This window comes from Trachurus japonicus, chromosome 20, assembly GCF_045865225.1.
Source record: "Trachurus japonicus isolate A0001 chromosome 20, Traja_1.0".
Lineage (NCBI taxonomy): Eukaryota > Metazoa > Chordata > Actinopteri > Carangiformes > Carangidae > Trachurus > Trachurus japonicus.
Genome location: NC_140926.1, coordinates 19,911,850 through 19,930,813, shown reverse-complemented (window position 1 = coordinate 19,930,813; position 18,964 = coordinate 19,911,850). Strand labels below are relative to the sequence as shown.

The 18,964-nt window shown below is 42.1% G+C and overlaps 1 protein-coding gene across 5 annotated transcripts in view; it reads right to left on the bottom strand.

The window, feature by feature from the left end:
• The window catches only part of LOC146966819 (uncharacterized), a 54,426-nt gene extending 36,875 nt beyond the window's left edge, over positions 1-17,551 (bottom strand). For all 5 annotated transcript variants that reach the window (XM_085763091.1, XM_085763092.1, XM_085763094.1 and 2 more), the window contains exons 1-2: positions 17,348-17,551; positions 17,172-17,254 (exon numbers count right to left, since the gene is read on the bottom strand). In XM_085763091.1, the coding sequence (XP_085619217.1) occupies positions 17,172-17,254; positions 17,348-17,358 (94 nt within the window). In that variant the 5' untranslated portion in view covers positions 17,359-17,551. The remainder of the gene's footprint in view (positions 1-17,171; positions 17,255-17,347) is intronic.
• Positions 17,552-18,964: the final 1,413 nt, after the last annotated feature.

Sequence of the window (18,964 nt, the reverse complement as noted above, 5' to 3'; positions counted from 1 at the left end):
TCATGGGGCTCCGTGTAAACGGCACGTTGTTTCGACTTACCCCACGCTGTGTTTAACCAGCTGTAGAAACTGCACTCTGACCAAAGTGCCAGAGGAATGAGATAGCTCAGAAAAAAATAATAAATACGTGCCTGTTTTTGGCAGCTTGCCGCCACGACGTCCAACCCCTCAACGCAGAGTGCAAAGTGCCAAAGCCTCTGACTTGGCTGGAGTTGATTTGATGAATGAGCAAGAAGAGGAAGAAGGGAATGGGAGCGAGGAGAGGTGATAATGTGGAGGAGAAAGAAGCGATCAATCACCTACTAACAGAGAGGAAGGTGCAAAGCTTCTTTCCCACTTTATCAAGGAAACAGCTGGGGCAGCTGGTAGCTTTTATCACAGCGTTGGGTTGTCATGGCTCCCGTTAGAGGAGAGAGACCAAGAATCAAAGGAGTCAAAAACTGCTGACTGTGTAAGAAAGAAAGAAAGTAAGGAAGAGATGGGCTCATGAAAGAAGGCACAAGCGAAGGATTAAGAAAAAATACAGATGAACAAAGGTGCGACTGAAGGGCCAACATCTGCAACTAAACATCGCCCTGTGACCTTTTCATTTTCATCTATATCAGCTCCTCCAGCCATAAAAGAAATCTCCTAAGATCCCCTTTCCTTGTTTTCCAGTGACGGATGCCAAAGCTCTGCAGTCAGGCAAAGGTTTGGCATGTCTGTGTTCATCACATAGGAGATACTCATGTAGCTTATCCAAAGTGTTCCAGCGGAGGGCTGATGGAGGAGCGTAGGGCAGGCTGAGTACTACCATCTGCTTTAACTCTGCAGAGTGAGCAGCTCGCTGCAGCGTCAGAGGCGGGCGCTGGGCCAGTCCATTTGTAGCTCCATCCATTCACTGACATGAGTGTGGCTGCTTGGCTGTCGCTGTCTGAGGAGATGAAACTGTACTGGATGACCTGAGTGGAATGTGCTCATTCCAACGTTTGAATTATGATACATCACAGACCATACTGGTGTTTCTTTCCAAAAGTGGTCCCCATAAAAGTTAGTCATATAGACGGGGACAGAAGAGAGCAGTATGAAGACAGTGTGCTTCTTAATTCTTGCCAATAATTTGGGAAGGAGCCTTTTGTTCTCTCAGCGTGACAAATTACTTTCTTCGTTCAGTGTGGAAGAGCTCGATGCACAAGTTCTTGACGCCTGCACTGGGCTTCATCTTTATGCGACATCTCTGGAATAAACACGATCTGAGCTTCCACTTACTGGTTCTCTGCTGGTTTTGTTTTGGAAATTATTCATACTTTGCAGCTGCTGGCCAGGACCCAGACAAGTCAAAGAGCCACTGAGTCATTGCCTGGGACATCCTCATTAACAGGGCTTATACTGGAGCATACTTCTGGTGGGCTGTAGCAAACACAGGTACGTTTTTCCAGTAAAAGACCTTGAGGTCACCAAGGGCAAGGACTCAAAACGTTGTTAAACTGGAGCTTAGTGGAATTCTCTGTCATCTCCACCACATTTACTTCTTATCACCAGATACATAGCCAGAATGTCAACGCTTTTATCAAATCAGACAATTCACCTTGCGCCCCAACTGTCTCCAAATTCATTAGTCAATCAGTAGCTAAATTGGGTCAAAGCACAGTCCAGGTTCACAACACAGAGGAAACGACCCCGATCCTTGACCCCGGTGTCCTACAACAAGCGAGAACACTCAGCAGCTGTTAGCATCATTTGTCAGGTCGGAACCAGGTCAAGCTCATTGGCTTGTTATTTTAACTCAAAATTCCTCTTGTCTCCAAAGTGCTTGAAGTGGTGTAGCCACAACAAAAGCAAATCCTTTTTAGGAGAACTCCTTTGGAGGTAGAAAAGCATTTGTTTCATACGTTGTTTAGAGAGCGGTCAAATTTTTCCTGTCGGGGGAGTTAATGTTCAATTCTGGTCGTCAGGGCACAACTAAGAAAAGTATGTGATTTGGTTTAATCTGCAGGATTTAGATAGTACACAGTGTGTTGAACTTGGCCTGACGTCGACATGCAAGAAGATAAAAAGTGGAAATAAGAGAGGGAGGAAGAGAAAGCATTTACTCTAGATTGAAAAAGAAATATATAAAGTAAATGATAAGATGAGAGAGAGATGGCTGTTCAGTGTGCCAGCTCTTATTCACCCTGTAAAATGCTTTTTATCATCAGGTATTGAGGGGATGACTAGCAGTATTGTTGCTTCTACAGTACCACATGTTCCTCTGAGCCTCTGGCCCCGACTCAGTGTGAAGAAAATCACAAATTCTGATTTCAATTTAAAGCAAACATGTGAAAATAACACAGACAAGCGGCCGAGTGTTCGTTTCTCAGCTTCATGACCAAAATCCCCACAGTGCTGTTATGTGCACTGTAACGCTCCGGCTCCTCAGGAGCTCCCGAGCCCGTCTCTGCTCCATCTGCTGCTCTGCACCGTGGACACATCACTTCTGTTTTTACAGTCAGGGCCCGGAGCTTCCAGCATGTTTTCATTTGCCATATTCTCAGTTGTATGTATATTACTCCGCAGAGAACATCTTTGAATTGCGCGTCTCCATAGCTGCAACATGTCAATGAAAGCTTGTTTTGTGTTTAGCTTGATGACAGGTTTTGAAGTAATGCCATGAGTGTTGGCCCTACAGATGGAAAACCCCAGCTATGGGATCCTCACTTGACTTAAACAGTTTTACTCCTTTTGTTTAAACTCTCTTCTAAAAGTTTCAAAGTTATTTTGTTGTTACTGGCTCTAAGGGCTTCTCCTCCGTCCTGCTGAATATAAATTTTTATAGTGAGTGGCAGACATGGATGGAAGCCAGTGAGTGCTGTCAGTTAAGTCGAGTGAAGTGCAGCAAAGAGACAATGACAAACTGAGTGATGCTTAAAGGAGCACCAATAATATTAAGCGTTGCAGTCAGTCAGTCTGAGGTGACTTAATAAGAAGCAGATCTGTGTTAAAACAACGTACTGAATGTGAAGCTCCAGTACAAGGCACTTCAGTTTGTAGTTTGTCATTAAAATGCCAGAAAATAAGGAAATGTATAAATATATTTGATATAATAAAGCTGCATATTCTCATAAGTGGGCTGTACAGATTGACATTTTCATTTAATGGTCAACTGTCTAATCTCTAAATTGCTATTCTACTCTGTGAATATCTGTGTTTATTGAATCAAATGTCCATATACAGCACTGCTCCTGAGTGGAAACTCTAATAATAGTTTTATAACCAAGAGACATGCTGCTTTGGAAGAGAAAAAAGAAAAACACTGGAAATGATGCCATAAATTCTTTACTCTGTCCCCTCTCTCCAATAATGAAGAGTCTCAGTGCTCGGCAGAATGAGCAGTCTCATTACGGAGCCATTGTTGAGGTTACACAATCCAGAGGCAACTGTTTCTTATTCCAGCTGCTCTGAAGATCTACAGTATGTGTGTGTGTGAAAACGTGTGTGTGTGTGAGTGATTGGATGAGGGAGGGATTGGATGAGGGAGAGAGTGGGTGACGCAACGATTGTGAAAACTGCACACGGACGCGAGATCCATCGTAGCAACCTGCTACCGCATACTGCAGAGTTCTGTCAACAACAAACACACAACGCAGCAAAAGAGCAAGTTCATGGACAATCATTACCCAATACTACACACTCTGGTGCTCCCTCACACCTGGACCTGGTGGATTATATAAACACACAAACAAACAGACTGGAAAACTTCACTGATCAATACTACCTGCAGGGCAACATGTCAGATACCTCCAACTTACTTACAAAAGGAAAATCACTCTGCAACAGACACGGACCATTTGCTTACACTCAAAACTGAAGTCAGTGTTATACAATCCATCAGCCAAAAAACTCAAACAAACTGTATCCAAACTAAAATACATTCAGTCCAGCTTTGACTTTGCCCACAACTGGATTGGAAAAAAAAAAATCAATATAGACAGCAGCTCGCTACAGCTTCACTGGACAAATGGACACTGTCAAATCGCAATGAAGGAAACCATGCCGGACATTCAGACTTGAAATATGTGTGACAACCTTAAATTCTCTGGCACAGCAGAGACAATGATCCAGCAGCTCTGCATAAAACATCCCAGCTCCAAATCCCTAGAGACTCTGCCAGAAACATAACCTTTCACTATATTCAGACTTGGCAACCGTTCCGACAAAGGCCCATGCACGACCGATCACTGCCAAACTGGAGCGCTGCAAAGACAGGGTCCTCGTAAAAAAAAAAAAAGAGGCGAAAGGACCTCGGTGAACCAAATACGGCATCGACTATCAGTTTCCCTAAATGACAGCAGGAGAAACAAAAAAGTGTGAGTTACTGCTTAGGTGTAAAGCTTTCCAGATTTAGCAGCTGACCTCTCTCCTTGCTAACAGTCTCCCGCTAACAGAGGAGGTTGCACATAGCTGTTAGCCTCCATAAAAATCCTTGACAAGTACCTGCTGGCACCCTGACAGCCTCTTTCATCCCCAACATCTGACCTGGAGTTGGTTTCCTCAAACACTGGCATCACATCCTTCAGAGATATTAATGAGATGAAGATGTGGCCTTCGTTTGGCTCGTTAGCTGTTAGCTGTTCCTCTGAACCCCCCCCCCCATTAAACAGTTTACCAGACTTAGTGTATATAAATATGATTTCTGAGGAAATTGGTTCCAGTGTCTTGTACTGACAAATGCTAGGGAAAACCGGATTACACCAATTTTTCTGGGATGTTTTGATCTAAACATGTTAATGTATTTGCATATTTTCATCTGCCAGAGGGACAGTCATGTCTACAGAGTCTGACCCAACCTGATGAGGCTGCTATTAAACTGCAGGGAACATGTGTCTGTTAAAATGCAGGTTCAATTCAGCATTTATTTTTGATTTAACTTACCAATTCCATCTTTATAGATGTAAGAGATAAAGAAAATAATGTTAACATAAAATCAAAACTGGACTCTGATTCTCTGCAATGGGATTGGAGCTATTTTGTTTCTGTAATGGTTCCATGAATGTCAGTAGAATCTCACTTGGGAATTGCTCTAAAAGCCAATGATACGGTATTTGAACACTGTTTGGTTCTGTGGTTCAAACTTGGGTGCACAGCATAGAAAAATTCATGTTTAAATTTTCAGCCATCACTTTAACATCCTTAGAGACTGGACAAACCAAACTGGACTGAAGTTTACTTTCTGCAATACATTTCAAACTGCTGACAACATTGGGGAAAGTAAGCCATACTGAAGGTGAGATTGCACTTTAATTGAGTCCATAATATCCTTTGAGAGCATGTATTTTCCAGACAACTTTTTTAAAGTAGTGGTGGTCTAAAACTGAATGAATGAACATGGGAGAAACATGTCTCTGAAACCACAATCCTTCCCCTTCATAAACTTAAAGACCTCAGTCAAAACCCTGACGAACACCACTCTGCCCTTCACTTCAGAGCTCCGAGGTTATGAGACCAGCCAAGGCTGCAGTAATAATAATAATGATGATGATGATGATGATACTGCCTGTCACACTCTTCTTGTTCCAGACCATTACACGTACATTGCATCATCTGTTGGAAACTTCATAGAGAGGCCTTGAAGCCGCTCAGCAGACTTCATCTTGTCTGAAAAAACAGTGAGGACGGGACAGGGGTAAAAAAAAACGTGCCATCAAAAACATGTCTTCAGCAGTGAAGGGAGGGAACACGTGAATGAAAGGAAACTGTTACAGAGTTTATTGCTAAAATATATGTTGTGACACTGCCAAGTGGCCAATATGACGCAAAACCATAATAGCCTTTCAGAGTTCACGATCCAGATGTACTGTATAAGTCATCTTACCTGCACCAGACAAGTTTTTACATTCAACTCAATATCTTTTTCAGCTGCTGTCTAGGTGATTCAGAAACATATCAGCTTACAAGTCTCTCCCTGCTGTTTCAATATCAAAACAAAAGATAAAACTTCTGCCAGAATCTGCAAGATCTCATCACCAGCGCCCGCGGTCCAGCTATGCTCAATAAGGCATCAAGAGCAAACTGATTTCCCAGTTGGTGTTGTTTGCTGAGAGGAAATTGGGCCAGAGTTCATGTTTGGTATCTGCTGCCAGTGGGACGGGATCCAGAGGGTTGCTCGCTAAATGGGCAGAAATTCTCCGCAGGTAACCACAACATCGCATTAAACTGGTTCTATTCCACCCTTGGCCACGTTGCCAGGTTTGACTCAGCTGTTAAAGTTTGCTGACGAGGGGCTGCGCAGCGCACTGTTCAAATGGAAAAAGACAAGGTTCTTTATTGAGAGCAGGGAGGTGATTTAAGGAGAGGGACTTAGGAAAATTGTGTTTGTGTCTTGATCTAGTCCAGAACATGACCACATTATCTTAAAAAAAAAAAAAAGTTTCAACAACACCATTGAATCAATTCATTCTAAAAGTTCATGTCGACATGACTCCATACATATATCAATGGAAGATGCCTCAGACAATGATGCCAAGATGCACTCTGTTCAACTTTAATGCATTACAAAAAATACAACCCAATAGAAAAACTCTACCAGAGAGGCCAATAATATTTGGCAGATGAACCACAGACAAGATTTACCAAGTCACTGTTTCACTGCAGTTAATTCCAGGTCCTGTTTGCCAGATACATGTCTCTAACCACCACGATTTTCCATTAAAACCACTGCCTTCAGCGCCAGGCTTCATTCAGTGTCTATATGGGTAAGGCACCACTGAACCACGGAGGAGGTGGCTGTTGATGTTGATGATACTGTTGATGACCATGACCAGATAAATACAGAGGAATTCAGCTGATTGTGTCTTTTCAATCTAATGAAAACAGCTCCAATCAAGACAGAAACTCTTCTTTGCTGCTCTTTCCCACTTTTGTGCCTAAATTCCACAGCCTGACAATGCTGCCATGACTTGGGGCTCGCTGACTGATTTCGAAAGGAGCCTCTGAAACAGAAAGGAAATGGCTTCTTTTTTTTTGTAAAACTAAGGAACGACCTTTGCTCTACAGTCAGTGGGAGGCTGGAGACCAGAAGTGTTTTTCTGTTTTGCTCAGCACACTTTGGTAGAAGAAGCTTTTGAAAAATTCAGTAGCTACAGAGCCACACAAAACACAAAAACTATGTCTGTGTGGACAAAACTAGATAACCGTTATCCTGATTCCAATAAAGTGGTCTTAATACTTTTGTTTCAAAAGCTCAAACAATTAAACATAACAACCGGAGGCTTCGGTTCAAGTCTAATGAAAGCATCAGGACTGTTTTCAGAGGCTACATAGGTGTTGAATTTGCTCTCAGGTTCGAAAGCTTTTGGGAAATCTGATCTGTTTTTCTCTTTGCTCTGGTCAAAGGAGATTGCTGAAAGCTTTCGGCGGCCTGAGCACCAGACTGGGATGTTGGATGTTGCATGAGGGATGGACTGATGACAGCATTGTTCATCCCCGGTCTGATGAGAAGGAGAAGATCTCTGTGCTCTCTTGGCTCACTTAGAATAATATTTGAAGGTTCTAGTCAAACCAGTAGGAACCCAAAATAGTTTTTGCAAAGTATAGCTTTAACAAAGGCCTTGATGTGGTTACTGTTTTTTTTATGGGTTAAAAGAGGTCAATTTAATTTTCTGGAAAAACGCTGTCATTCATGTATCTTTTCTAACAATCTCCAGTCTGTCACATGGAAAAGTTTTAAGAAGAGAAACTCAATCAACAGGCGTTTGCGAGAACAAAGCCAGGGTAACGATCTCCCCTCAGATTTATTGCTCGACTCAACATTAAGCAGCAGAAAGTCTGTGGGAATAATCCACACTGAGGTTCGAGGTTAAATAAATCGATGTGAGTGTAATCAACATGGCTGATTACTGCTGCACTGTTTTGCTCCACACAAACCCGTAAACAAACCTGCTTCTTGTTTTAAACTGAGCAGGTTCCAAATATCATTATGTACAACTTTTTCAAGTTTCTCACTTCATATGACTCTGTTTGCAATAAGAAGGCACATTTATAATGCCTTATCTCTCTGTTATGACAGAGAGCATCTGTTTTTTTTTTTTTATCTCTGCAAGACCACACATAAAGACGGAAATAATTCAAATCTCATATTTTGGTCATTTTAAGGGTCAAGGTGAGAGGATACAGAGGCAGGAAACACACCAGAAACACCCCCACTCATCAACATGAGGATATTGTGGATGGATAATTATTCCTGTAGGAAAGTCAGGATCTGTTTTAACCATTTTAATCTTTGTTTTTTTGTTTAGTTGGTTGGTTACCAGAAAAACACATTCCCCTTTCCACAGAGCCATCTGAAACAAATCTAATCTGTGACAAGCTGCGAGTCGAGCAGCAGGAAGTAAAGAAACCAGTTGCTAGATGTTTGACTTGGTTTCTGTGACCACACAGGCTCAAAGTTGTGTTAGCAGCCCTCATGAATCCAGCTTTACCAAGCCACAACATTTTCATACAACACCACAGCAGTGGCTCCAAGTTCACAGCAGCAGCTACGGGACAAATGCTGTGAACACTTACACTTACAAGAGTCTACTGCATCAACAAATATTAGGAAAACAACAAAGACAACACCTGACTCTCTCATACCTTAATTCATTTCACAGCAAAACAACGGGTGGTGAGAAGTGAAGAAAGCGAAAGAATGGCTTCATAGGGAAAGGAGAGACATTACGATGAGGAGGGAGATGGATGAAGGACAAGAAAGAAAGTTAAGAAGAAACAGAGGGAGGCAGATGTTTATTGATGATGATGATGTTGATGTTTACTCGTCAGTGGCGGAGGAACAATAAAGTAAATTGAAACCAAACCATGAATTAGATTTGTGTTGGGATTTTTCAGGAAGTGAGTCGACAGTGTGCCCAGAAACAACGCAGCTGTGGACCAGCTGAGCACGCGAGCACACACGATCCGCACACACACACACCTCAACACCTCCACTAATCCCACCTCCCGCTGGGAAACAATCAGAGCTCTTCAGGGAACGTGTCGATCGTTCCTCATTCCAGCTCTCTGCTCATCGATCTCCTGCTTTCTTGTGCCCAACCCCCCAAAAAAACCTTCTACAATCATAATGACTTAATCATAAGTATATAACTGCCTGGTTAGTCCAATACCAATCAAGCAGGCCAAGAAAATTATGTCCCAATTACGCAAATAGGACAAAAAAGGCACAAGGTCAAGTGTCAATGAAGGGAAGTCCCAAAAACACAGCCTGTCTTTGAAGTGTCTTTTCTTTTTCTTCTGGTTTGCTGATGACCAGCAGTCATCTGTCAGCTTGACAGGAGACAATGTAGAGCCAGGAACAGGTTCAAGGTTAGGACAACATACCAGTGACGCTGCCTGGACTGTGACCTCAGGTAACCCTGAGAACAGATGTTATTTTGACCAAGTTTTATTAAAATAGACACTTTCTATTTACTCAGGAGCCACATCTAGGAGAATTACCTACATCAGTTGCAGGTTCTTGCATAATATGTGCACACACTTGTTCACAAGCATATTTTGAACAGTCATTGTGGACAATCCTGAATGTCCTGCAACAAGTCCTGCATATATTTATCTTGCATTCTTCTATTACTTGTGTTTTTTCCCCTCTTTTCTTTCTTTCTTTCTTTCTTTCTTTCTTTCTTTCTTTCTTTCTTTCTACATAGCCCCGTCCAAAGCCCATCTAACAACTTTGGAATTAACTGTCACCTTGCCCGTCTCCATCTCCCATCAGTACCACACTACTGTTCTCCTCACAGCTGGATGGGAGCCAATCCCTGCAGCCAGTTCAAACCTCCCCAGAGCAGTGGGGCAACTAAACTCTGGCTGTCTACACACTTTTGGCCATGTAGTGCATAGAGAAAGAGGACTGGAGGGGGTCATGCACATGAAAGGGAAGCTGCAACCCTCGTGTCTGCCTGCATTTGATTAGCAAAACATCCAATAATGGTTAGCTGGGTTCAAATTAAGTGTCACTGCTGAAGCAATTAGCAGAGCAGGGAGCAGAGCACCTCATATTCATCACCAACATCCTGACCCGTCACACCAACACGGAGCAGAGTGCAATGGAGGGAAAAGGGGAAAAAGGAAGCCTCCATAAATCTGTTCTCACTGATGACAGGTCTGTGCCTCCTCCACAAACACAGATGCAAGTAAAACTCACTGCACTAACTAACTAATGCATCTTGGGAAAACAATTACTTTTTAATGTAATAACAGAATTCTAATTTAACAAGGATTAGGATGAATTAGGGACGCTGAAATCCTATTTTCATACATGCCAGCATGTTTGGGAGCCACACACACACACATACACACACACACACACACACACACACACTCACTCTGCACTCCATGACCTCATCAGAAACTCTGATGCTTCGTTGCTGTATAACAGGACATGCCCCCTCGCTCCCTCTCTGTGCTCTCCACAGAGCTGAACAGACACCTGCTTGTTTCTGCTCTATCTTTCCGCTCTGACTGACACTTTCCAGGCTGTTAGAGATTCCATGTTTTGTAGAAAAAAATGAAAAAATGAAAAAAAAGCCAGGAAGTTCAGCCGCTCCCAGAAAAACAAACACGCTGATTCATAGCACTTTACATTATCGTAAACTGATGCTGCTCAACTCTCCCTCTCTGACACCAGCCTATACTGTATGTATGGACTCTACAGGAGCAGGACGACTTAGGCTATTTTATTCAATGAATTCTCCCCACAGCCATGCCCTTTACTGCTCTAACTAATGTTTATGTGCTGTAACAGTCCAAATCCCAGCTACAGAGAGATTTTCTATTCTTCATGTGTCACATCTAGGGGCCACTGAACAACTCTGTTGGGAGCCTGGGTGAAGGATGGGACATTAATGGATGTTGAGGTCACAGAAAGTGTCTCTCATTCACTTTCCGCAGCCACTTCGTTCCAGCTCTTCTACAACTTTCTAGTCTAAGACCTGCTCCTCTAAACTGTGCTGGCTAAACACTCCATTAGCAGCCCCTATAACAACATTCTACACTACAGAGCTGAACTGCAAGGGAGCTCAGCCAATAAATGGGATGTTCAACATGGTTACGTATAAAAGACAGAGGCTAGTCATAGCAGTAGGTTTGTTACCTTTAATTGTTGGTGCAAGCTATTTTTAGAACGCCGGAGCAGAGCCGCAAGCTTCTCAGAGCTACGCTACTCTGCTATGACTATAGGGATTATGGCAATGGGCCAATTTGCCAAAATGTTGAACTATCCCATTAAGACACAGGTGTACCATTGATTCACAAGAAAGAAGAAAGTTTTGGTTTTGCAACTACATTATCACGTGACCACCAAAGTTCATAAGGTAAGAGCTTTGTGGTGTCAATGCCAAGGAGCCCATTATATCACAATGCTTTCATATGTGAAAGGTAAACTTAAGGATATAGATCAAAAACAGACACATTGACAGTTGAGTCATGCTTTGGACTGAAAGTTGTTGGAAAATGTTTCATTTGATTTGCGTCATTAAAACAAGGCCCAAGGAAAGAAAACAGTTGACCACATCAAACAAAGTGTTCAGGGCTGCAGTGTTTGGTCGAAAGGCTCTTTGATGGTTAAAGCTTTGATTGCAGTGAGACGACGGGTGTTGAGATAAGAGGTGAAACAAAGATAAGTTAGGAATTCTAATTTATTAACAATACATCAGAGTTTCCCACTAAAACCACTTCCTAAAGGACGGATTTTAGGATTTAGCATGAAACAGAATTCATATTCTAATCTGCTTTCAAAGCTCTTTAAACAGACAAACAGACAACAACAAATTATAAAAAGCTGTACAAGACAAAGGTCAAAGTGACATTTGGCGTCACACCTTAACTCTCCCACGCAAAATCCTTCCCATACTTAACACATCCTGTGTTTGTCCTTTAGTTTTCATGCTTTGAAGAGAGCCATCAATCTCATCTGTCTGCATCCAACCGTGTCCACCGTGTAGTGGCTTGTTTTGTCCAGGACAAATTTAGCCGTTCCTGTTTACGCTCCAGGATAATGCACATGTTTTCAGTTATGGGTTTGCTTTAGATTATTTGCAGATGCAACCAGGGAGGCTCAGAGACTGTGGAGCAGCTTCTCTTGAAATGTTATGTCAGCAGAACCACCACTTTAAATATCCGACAGTGATCCTTTTACTGATTTTACATTGTCTATTGCTTCCTTTTCACATGTTTGAGAGTTTATAATAACTACTCAAACAGCTATAAGGTCACGTGGCAAAAAATTACCTACTAGAAGAGAGAATGATCAGCAAAGTCACAAAAACAACAAACTGCATTGATTACGTGAGAGAAATTAATTAGGAGCCAGATGGAGATAATAAAAGATGTTATACTGGAACAAATTTGGCACTTGGTGGAAGTAAACGGGAACAATCCGGGCTGCAGAGGCATGTGCAACACACACGACCTGCAGCGCATCTTGAATCAGTTTGATCCTGCTGACACATGAAAGTAACAAACCGCCACAATAAAGGCTTGTGTCACCATTCTGGGAACAAACAAACTAATAAATATGATGTAACAGTGAAATTATTAGAATAAAATTCATCTTAAATTTCAAAGACTAAGAATGGAAAGTTCTAGGAATCACGTGGAGTAGAGATGCAGCTTTGCATTGCAAATAACTGCTTTGATATTTTGGGAAATTTTCACACTAGACAATTGGACTGGAGGCAGCTAAGTTAAGTTAAGTTAAACTAACCAACTAAGATAAGTAGCAGCTGCTTTACCATGCACACAGAATGACCTAGATCTTCTCTCCTGAACTGACCCTAACCCAGATGTTTGCAGCTGCATACTGTACTTCAGGGACATGCATTTGGTGATTTTGCTGTTTGGACAGAGAAACAATGGGTTGATATGTTAGTTTAAGATACAATTGTGGGTTTTTATTTTATTTCCTTGATGTAATGTAAGCCCTACGTGATCAGCCCAGCAGGCCTCATGGGTCTTACTCACTTGTGCCTGAGCCAAACACTGAAACTGATCGCAGTGTAGATGATAAAATGCAAAAAGAAACAAATCACTATAAGATTGATTTTTATGGTTTTGCATCCAGCAGATAATTACTTGTATGTGTCTGTTATGCACATCATCCCAGATGTAAACACTATTTATTCAATTACCTCATACTGTCACGTAGCAGAGAATGAAATCTTCGCCCTGTGCAAACTCACACAGCCTGGATAGATGCAGAGTGTAAATACACATGCGCGTAGTCAAAGAAACATCTGGCTCCTTGTGTAACATGCAGTGGCAGTCATCATGATGTTCTTGGGTTGGTTTTTATTTGGTGACAGCTCTGGTGCTCAGGGCTTATTAATGCGGATTTAAGGCAGGAAAGACCTGCCTCACATTACGCATTTCAAGCAAAAGAAAAAAGTGAAAAAAGTAAATGAATAAGGTGCACATCAGTGGACTCACTTGTGTGTTATGTCATGTAGTGAATGGAAACTAAGTGGACATTCATTTATAGGAAAATGTCAGAGTCTTTAAAAGTCTCCAGAGTGTGTGCGTTTTGTCTTACTTCAGAAAAAAAAAAAACTCATCATGAAATCATTGTTGGACAAGACCGAGGATCTCACTGTGCCTGAGCTGAAATTGCAAATCTAATCAAAACCTGACGTGTTACCTCTGTGCGGGGCAGCGGTCCAGATGACCTATATCAAACTCAAGCCAGACCACATCTCATTACAATCAGAACCAAATGGACATGGAAGAATTTACACATTACTTCCTTAAACTCAATGTCATCTTACTTGTGTTGACAATCCTATTACCAAGAGGCAGTCTGCAGGTGTAACTGCTGCTATTTCTTGGAATTTAGTTAATGAACTACTACTGAGCTTCTGGCTCTGCCTGCCTGTGTCAAACACTTTCCCTCTGTTTTTCTAACGTCTCAGTTTTCTCCCCAGCTTCAGTTGAGACACAGGAGAGAAACTTTCTTCATGCTCAGATATCAGCATCTGTAAACTGTCTAATAACACCTCATTTCGCAGCCATAATCCAAGAGATAATATCACTTTAAATGAAGTTTAAGTCTATTCACTGGGTATGATGTAAGCGCCATCTCGTCAAAGTTAAGTATGTGTGTCATGTATGAGTCTACATCATGGTCCGCCCTGTTTGTAATACAGTATCTCACACGTTTTCACCAACACCCCTCACACATTTAACTGATCTGTGGGGACTCGCACGACCTCGTCACTCTCATCATCACCCTTGTTGGCGTCTTATACATCATCACCCACACTGTACTCATCATCACTCAACCACATTTGCCAAGAGTCACGTCACCAGCCAAATCATTTTATTCATTATCTCTAATAGTCAACTGTGTCTGAAGCATTCCTCTAATTCCATTCAGATAATTACAAACATTTTCTTTTAATAACTACCATGTGGACATCAGATGGAGAACAACATTTTTGTGTGTGTGTGTGTGTGTGTGTTCTTGTGGGTGTGGCACATAGGCAACGGCAAATGTGCGCAAGTGTGTGTGCATGCACACTGGAGCGTGTCAGTGTAATAGTCATTAAGTGCAAATGCTGATTCTCATAATAACTGCAGGCTGAAGATGTCATAATGTGCACTGTGTTTGTTGATGTGTTGCTCATTAGTAAAGATCTAAAGCAGTCCGTTCCCTGAAGCTGCCACTTTATGATCCGTCTGTAGGATGAAACGCACGACTCCAGCTGATATCTGGAAGCTTGACAATGAGGAACAAAGACATTTTACTGGTTGTTAACTTGGTTATGCAGTTCTGTGTTTAAATGACATAAATGCATCAGTTCATTCATTTACTAGTTAATTTACAAGTTCATCAGCTTACATAACAACGACTAATTGCCTCGTTAATTTGTTCATTAGTCTTTGTCTGCATGAAGTTGTTTGCCAGTCTCATGTACAGTATCTATTCAATTTTTATGCCAGGAATCATTTCATCTGTTGATTCCTTCATTCAGTCATTCATTCACCAGTCTTTCTACTGAGCCCCATCCATACATCACTGTGTTCCATATGCAGCCATTCATGTTGTCATTCACTCATATGCTCCATCGATTTTGATTGATTCATTGACTCAGTCACAGATCTGTGCATTCATACATCCAGGCATTCATTCACTCATTTAATTAATCTGAGGAACCTGGTAAAATCTATGTTCTTATACATCTGTTAACTCATCTATTCATTCACTAACGGGTAATATGTTTCTGCTTCTATGATCCAAGTCTGACTGGAATTACATTTTCCTGTGAGCCAATGCTAATGTACGAGTCCATGGAGTTTCTAAAAACATCAAAACACTTGTAAGAGACAGTGGTGAGAGGAGCAGAACACACAACTTCTCATTTGTCTGCACAATAATATGAAATAAAGGTCATGTAATAAGTTTCCTTAGTGTGAACGTTGCTACGGAGACAGCTCTGTTTTCAAGGATATTTACAGCATGCAGCCTGGAAATATTTGTCCCTGGTGCTCTCTCTCTCTCTCTGGCAGGCCAGCCAGCATGTGCACACACTGTTTTTCCCCCCTCTCGAAAAAGTGAATCATGGCAGACGATTATGAATATGGCAAAAGCACAAACAGCCGGGGAGAGGAGCCACTTGTTCATGCAGCCTCTGCAGGATCTACAGCAGAGCAAAGTGGACCATGAAATCACACTTCAAAAACTTTTCTTTAGCTGGACGGCTCCGCCCAGCTCCCCACACACACACCCACTGTCAAGTTCACCAGGGTTGCAAACATCCACTTCTCTGACTTCTTTTGAATCAAAACTCACATCTGCAAGGTCATATGTCATCATATGATAATTATTGCAAAGTGGTGTTCGATTCAAAATGACGGGCAATCAAACAACACGGGGCCACATCAGCTAATTATTTGACTGGGCTCAGACAATGCAGCTTTTGTGACATGGAGGTCCTAGTGGTGATCACAGGTCAAGATATCCACACACAAATACATACACACACACACAGACAAGCTGCTTCAAATGCCAGTGTGGATTCCAGCACACTGACGAAAGCAGTGATGGTACATTGGCCTGTCTGTCTGAAGGCCAGGAGGAAAACTAATAAAAGGAAGCTGTGAGACAATGACCTTCATGTCTGACCTTCTGGCACGCACATTATAAAAATAAAAAAAAATCTGGAGCATGACATCATCTTCGCAACCTTAATCAGACACTGCTACTGACTGCAGGGCCTGTCTGTCAGCCTGCACCATGTGAGGTTTTGTCTGCTTCCAACTGCAATGGAAAAGAAAATCTGCAGCTCCTTGTGCACTAATTGGGACCATGTTGAAGTGTCCTGATTGATACGTTAATCATGGAAAATCATCTACGGTTAAGCTGTGAAAACAGTCTGCACAGGCAGCAGCAGCAGCACAACACAGGGGCTCTGAAAAACATCTCAGTCAAGATATAATTGAAACCATGGTACGACAGCACGGGAGCCAACAGGTATCTGGATGGTGTGACACTAATCTACAAGCAGCGGCTCCTAGGAGTTTTGCAAAGTTTCCTAAAGAGTTTGAGGAGTTCCATGTTTCACTCCCCACACAGTTGCCACACTATCGCCAGTATAAACAGTCTTATATACAATGACTCTGGATCCAGTCCAACATTAAGTATCCCATGGGATGATCTTATCAAATGGAGGTGTCTAATGAAAATATGCCTGTTATAAAAAAGTCTTCAAGACTTTCCCAGGATCTTTGCCATATAGACACTCTAGTTATCATCCACATGTGAGAGAACAGATGATTTGCGATTAAACAAGGACATTTTTACTATAATATCTAAAGTGCTACTTAGAGAATATTCAGAAAGGTATGAAAAGCTCATTTCTGGCTATAATATCATTGCTTTATGACTATGACATCATGGAAGTCCAAAATGTTTCAAATTATACAGCACAATCATATAACCTGTCCCAATACACCCACACAGGTCTTGTTGTAAAGTTGTAGCATCCTACAGCACTATCATGCTGCGCCTCAGTGTAACAGTCCAGGACCAGACTGCAACAGTTTCATCATTCATATTCAGCAGATGAAAAGTCAATGAGCCAGCAGAAAGTTCACAAGCAGCAGAAGAAAAAAAAAAGGAAAAAGACATTTCCCCCTGCAGCATGCAATCAACAGACAGAGAGTGCACATACCGTCCAGCAGCTGATAGGCAGAGCAGTGACGGCTACAGAACCGGAGGACTAGGAGAAGTAATCCAAAGAGCCAGGGAGGAAAGCTGCACAAAAAAATCACAAGAGTGAGAGAAGAGTGACTAAAAAGTTAACTTGGAACAACTTCTTCACAGAAAAACAATGTGGCTTTCATTTACCGTGAAGACATCTTCAGGGTTTGGTGAGCTTAGATCCACTGTAAATTTGCCCTGGTCATGAATGAGAGTGATAGAGCAGTAGAGAGATGGACCCCACTCTGCCTCTCTCTCTCTCACTTACTCCAAACTAAAACCCTCTCACTCTCCACCTCCTCCTCTCCCTTGCTCTCTCTCTCTCTCTCTCTCTCTGGTTCCCAGTCAAACAAAGGCAGCTTCAGTGCGTCGGGACTCAAGGGGCCCTCGCAAAGCTGAAACCCGACTCCTTGCGTCTCTCTGTGGACCACCGCTTTCTGATCCAGCCCTCCCCTCAGACATCACAACCCCAGATACAAATTAACACACTCCGGTTAAGTCCTCCTCCCCCTGTTCCTGCTGCTCCTCCTCGCTCGTGTGCTTTCTCTCACTTTCCCCCCGCCGTCCTTTAAAGCAAGTGTGGCCTTGATCTACGAGGGGAGATGCCTCAGGAGCTGCGGCATCAAGTCCAAATCTCTCTTCTTAAGTGCAGTAAGAAAAATAAATTATCTTGGATCAAAGGAAATATGCAAACAGCTAAAAGCAAATCTGGCATTGGGGGAATGTGTTTTATCATTTTGTAGTGGAAAACGTTCGACCTATTCAAATCAAACTCCACTTATCCACACTGTAAGCATTATCTAGTACACAACCCATTTTAAAAACATAAATATTTTGTTGGTAAAATACAAATTAAACATCAAATTTCTAGATAACAGTGTCAAAAGTCCATATTATTGTGAATAAAACTCAACCATCAAAGCCAATTTCTAGTGGACTTGTTTTTCCAAGGCTCTCCCAGACACTTGTATTTGTTACAAAAAGCATAACCACCAATTGAAGGTTGGATCTTAGGAAATGTGAAACTGATGCAATAACCAGAACTACATCTTTAAAAAGATGCAATCTACATCGGTGTTCAGCTACTCTGTGACATTTGGTCCAGATGACGCACAACTTTGGTGATTAACATAAAAGCATTTAATTTGATTTAAAATAAGTGATAATGCATTTCTAAGTAGATGGGTAATATTTTCTTACCCACACTCAAAAAAAATGAGCTATGGTGACGCTGCACACCTCTGCTGGTGATTATATCATCACTGAATCATCTGCCACAATGTCTGGACTTAAGAGCATTGTGCAAGGGTGCCAAATGGAATCTGCCTTGAACAAACATGCAGTCGCACACACACACACACACACAAATAACCCAGCGGTCTAGCTGCAGGAGCCAGTGAGGTAGGGGGAGGACAGATAAAGATGTGCTCAGACCTTGTCTCTGACAGCTCAGACAGATAACAGCCATCATGACCTGAGAGTGTTGCTGTTAGAAAGGCGGCATCGGCGATAAGCCGGGCTCCCTTCACTGACCTCGTAAGGCCTGACCAGTGGTGTTGTCGGGCGACATTCCTCCTCACAATGTTAAAGTTGTAAATTGGTCAACAGAACACGTGCCATCGCTTTTGACAGTGGAGATGTGGCTCCCTGTTCTAATAATCTATAGGATTATGGGATAATCAAACAGCTTGAGTTTTACTACACAGGTTTAAATTCATTAAGTTCTCTCAGGAAACTTTCTGAAATGCTACCAGAATCCCATTT